This window comes from Pipistrellus hanaki (assembly GCF_964339955.1).
Source record: "Pipistrellus hanaki genome assembly, chromosome: 2".
Lineage (NCBI taxonomy): Eukaryota > Metazoa > Chordata > Mammalia > Chiroptera > Vespertilionidae > Pipistrellus > Pipistrellus hanaki.
This window is the reverse complement of record NC_140504.1, coordinates 1075478-1079458: the sequence shown is the minus strand read 5'-3', so window position 1 is coordinate 1079458 and position 3981 is coordinate 1075478. Positions and strand designations below refer to the sequence as shown.

Below are 3981 nucleotides of genomic sequence, written 5' to 3'. Positions count from 1 at the left end.
GGGCTGGGGCTGGGGTCCAGGTCCGGGGTCTGGGTTGGGGTCCGGGGGCTGGGGTTGGGGTTCCGGGGCTGGGGCTGGGGTCCGGGGGCTGGGGCTGGGGTCCTGGTGGCGGGAGTTGAAGTCCCGGTGTAATTGCTTCTCTAACCCACCAGGAACATGTGTGCAGGGGGCACCTGACCTGGCTTTGACTTAGTTGCTGATTTTCCTTTCTCTCTCTGTCCCTGGTCAAGAGGCAGGCCAGCGAGGATGGGACGGACACAGCGGGCCCCATGGGAACACTTGTTAAAGGAGGGGCTGGGGGTGGAGTCCAGCGGAACAGAGTCCCTCTGCGGTGTGTGAGCCTAAGGCACTTCCTCTCCGGCTCCTCCTGTTCCCCAGGCCTCCGGCACCAGCCGGACCGCAGGAAGCCCTGGGTGAGGGGTCTCTTCCCCTCCTTCCAGATGCCTCTGTGCCCTGGCGGACACGGTTCCCTCGGTGACCGAGAGCGTTCACCCTGAGGGGAGCCAGTCCGTGCCAGACCCTCCCGCCCCACCGACTGGACGGCGGGCTCTCCACCTGCCGGCAAGATGGTGCCCAGGCCGCCATTTCCCCAGACAAGGCCCCCGGCTTAGAGGACAGTGTGTGTGTGTGTGTGTGTGGGGGGGGGGGGCTCACAGCGGGTGCCAGTGTTTCAAGCTCCACCAGGGAAAGAGAAAAGGTGCATTTCTGAGGCAGAGGGGAGACTGATCACTGTGTTTTATTTAACAGGAATGCCCTCTTCCCTCCCCCCTCCCCCCTGACCTCCCTCCCCCTCCCCTGCCCCTGGGCTCAGCCCTGATCCCCGGCTGGCTGTGCGCCCACCAGGGCACCGGGCATTTGACTGACAAACACACCAGACGCACCATCAGGCCTCCGAGGCTTTATTGTGCGGTTATCTCAGCCCAACGTCCCAGAGAGAACAGACCAGCGGAGAGGTGGCCGCGACCCCCAGCCACCGCCTCCCCGGAGCGGAGCGGGCGGGCCGGGCCGGGCACCGGTCAGCTCGGGAGGCCGAGGCGCAGGGCCACCCTGGGACCGCCGCGGGGCGCCGGGGGTCAGGGAGCTGCGCGGGGGCGGCCTCGGTTGCAGACCCAGCCGCTGCCCTCCCTTCGGGGGCCGGGAGACCACGCGGTCCAGTTCCCGCGGTTCCCGAACCCCGGGCTCAGAGCGGTCAGCGAGACCGGCGCCCGGCTGTGCGACCTGAACACGGGCTCTCACCGCCGATGCAAGCGGAGCCTCTTCCCGAACCCGCACCCCGGACCCCGCCGTCCGGAGGGCCGAGGACTCGTGGCCAGCTGCGCCCCGCGGACAGGGCCGGGCTGGAGGGGGCGCCTGGGCCTCTGGGGGCGGGGGGGGAGCCACAGGCACAGACCTTCCGCAGGGGGCCCTGGAGCCGGCTCCGCTGCACCCGGCGAGCCCGGCCTGAACACCACCCCCGGCCGGCGCCCAGCTCCCGGGCCCGGAGGGGCGCGCAGCTGCCCGCGGCGCTGGGTGACACGCGGCGCCCGCGCTTCGTCCACAGCCGCTCGGGTCACCTCCATCCCGCGGGCGGGGGCGCCGGGAGCCCCTCCTCCGGGCCGGGAGGTCCCCCAGGGGCTCCCGGGCGGGCCCTGCGGTCCGGGGTGCCGGGGCCGGGCGGGGGTGCGGGGCGCGGCGGGGCGGGTGCGGGGCGCTCACGTGGAGAACGGCGGGGGCAGGGCGGCCAGGCCCAGGCCGGCGGGCACCAGGGCCAGGAGCCTGCAGGCGGCGCAGGGGCAGAGGCCCGGGCCCCCCGCCCCGCCCGGGAGCGCGCAGGGGCCGCACGGAGGCCCCTCCAGCGCCAGCGCCGGGCACGCGGCGGGGGGCCCCGGGGCGCCGGGGGGCGCGGGCAGCAGGGCCCCCGGGGCGGCGGGGGGTCCCCCGTTGGGCGCGGGCAGCAGGGGCCCCGGGCGGGCCAGCAGCAGGCGCAGCCCCCGCAGCGCGCGGCCCAGCAGCAGGATGCGGTCGCGCGCCAGCAGCAGCGTGGCGGCCTTGGAGAGCCTGCGGGCCGGGCCGCGCGCCGCCGCGGGGGGCAGCAGCACCTCGCGCAGCGCGTCCATGGCCGCGTTCAGGTCCCGCATGCGCCTCCGCTCGCGACTGTTGATCCTGCGCCTCAGCTGCTGCTGCTCCCGAGGGGCCGCCCCGGGGCCGCCGGCCGCGCCCCGCCCCGCGCCCCGGCCCGGGGGCTCGGCGGGCGCCTCGGCCTCCCCGCGCGGGGGCCTGGGGGGCGGGGGCGCCGCGGTGGCGGCGGTGGCGGCGGCGGCAGAGGCGGAGGCGGAGGCGGAGGCGGAGGGCGGCGGCCGGTACCCCGCCAGGTCGCACCGGGAGCCTCCGGGCCGCGGCGGCCGCAGCATGGTGGGGGCCGCGCTCACGCGCGCCGGGGAGGCCGCATGGTGCACCGGGGCGGTCGGGCGGAGGGCTCCTGCGGGATCGCCCCGGGGTAGCCCTGGCCGCGCGGGAGCCCACGGCGGGCAGCGGGCAGCGCCGCGCGGACCCTTTAAACGCGGCTCCGGAGCCCGCACCGCCGCCGGCCCAGCCAATCGCCGCGCGAGGCCGGGCGCAGCGCGCGCTCATTGGTCTCTGGGCGCGGGGGCGTGGCTGCACCGGAGGAGGTGTGGGCGGGTTACAGCCGGGCGCAGGGAGCCGGGAGCACCCCCTGGGCGGAGGGACCCCCGGGAGCACCCCCTGGGCGGAGTGAGCACCCCTGGGGGCTCCGGCCGCACAGGGGAGGCTGAGGTCCGGGCCCCCCTCGCTGCCTGGCTTTGGGGACAGTGCATACAACGTGTTTACTTACATGTGGCCAATCCGCATGACTGAAACACACACACCCCTCGCCCGCCGGGGGTGTGATGAGGATGTGAGCGCATCCACCCTGTGCAGCCCGCCCGCAGCCCCTGCAGTCAAACCCACACTGAGCTCACTGGGCTGCAGTTACCCCTGCCCCCCGGCCTCCCCTCCTTCCCGCAGGGGACCTGACCGCCGGGCACCCTGCGCCCCGTCCTGTCTGTCATGGGTCATGGAGGACACGCGGGCTGCGAGCCTGCAGACAGGAACGCGGTCCCATGTTTCTATAAAAACCACCTGACTGCCTGCCGGGTCAGAAAGTCACTGGTGGTAACTCCCGCCTGGTTCTGAGGACAGACTGTGGGCTCGGGCCAGCAGCACCAGGCGGGCCTGCCCACCCCCTCCCGCCTCCCCCACTGCGGCGGCTTGGGGTTTGGTTTCTTTCTCCCCCAGGGGAGTGTGTTCACCTCATCAGTGACTGGCTCTGGCTTAAGGGAAACTCACACAAAGATTGGCCTCTCGTCTGAAAAAAACACGCACTCACACTCATATTCACATGCACACACACACTCCCACACATACGGACACACATTCACACACATACACACTCTCAAACTCACACACACTCACACTCACACACACACTCATACACACACATACACACTCTCACACTCACACACACTCTCACACTCACACACACTCTCATACACACACACACACACTCTCACACTCATACTCACATGCACACACACACTCCCACACATACAGACACACACATTCACACACATACACACACTCCCACACATACTCATTCACATAAACACTCATTCACATAAACACTCCCACACACTCTCAGATACACACTCACAGACTCACAGAGACATACAGACTCACACATATACACACTCACACTCACACTCATACACACTCTCACCCTCACACACACCCTCATACACACTCACACACACACTCACACACATACACACTCTCACACACACACACACTCATACACACTCACACACACACGCACACACTCACACATACACACTGCTGAGCCACGCCAGCGGGCGAGCTTGCTTTTTAAATCTTGTGGGAGGTTTATTCTGTTCTATTGTGAATAAATGCCATGTGGATCTTGCTTTAATAAAGTTTACTACTTAA

General features: G+C 69.4%; 1 protein-coding gene across 1 annotated transcript; it reads right to left on the bottom strand.

Annotated features, from left to right (window-relative positions):
* Positions 1-1691: 1691 nt before the first annotated feature.
* On the bottom strand, positions 1692-2390 carry OLIG1 (oligodendrocyte transcription factor 1; the record flags this gene model as incomplete). The annotated part of the gene is made up of 2 exons (XM_084873834.1): positions 1692-2256; positions 2344-2390. 2 exons carry the CDS (start codon positions 2388-2390, stop codon positions 1692-1694), a joined length of 612 nt encoding a protein of 203 aa, XP_084729960.1.
* Positions 2391-3981: the final 1591 nt, after the last annotated feature.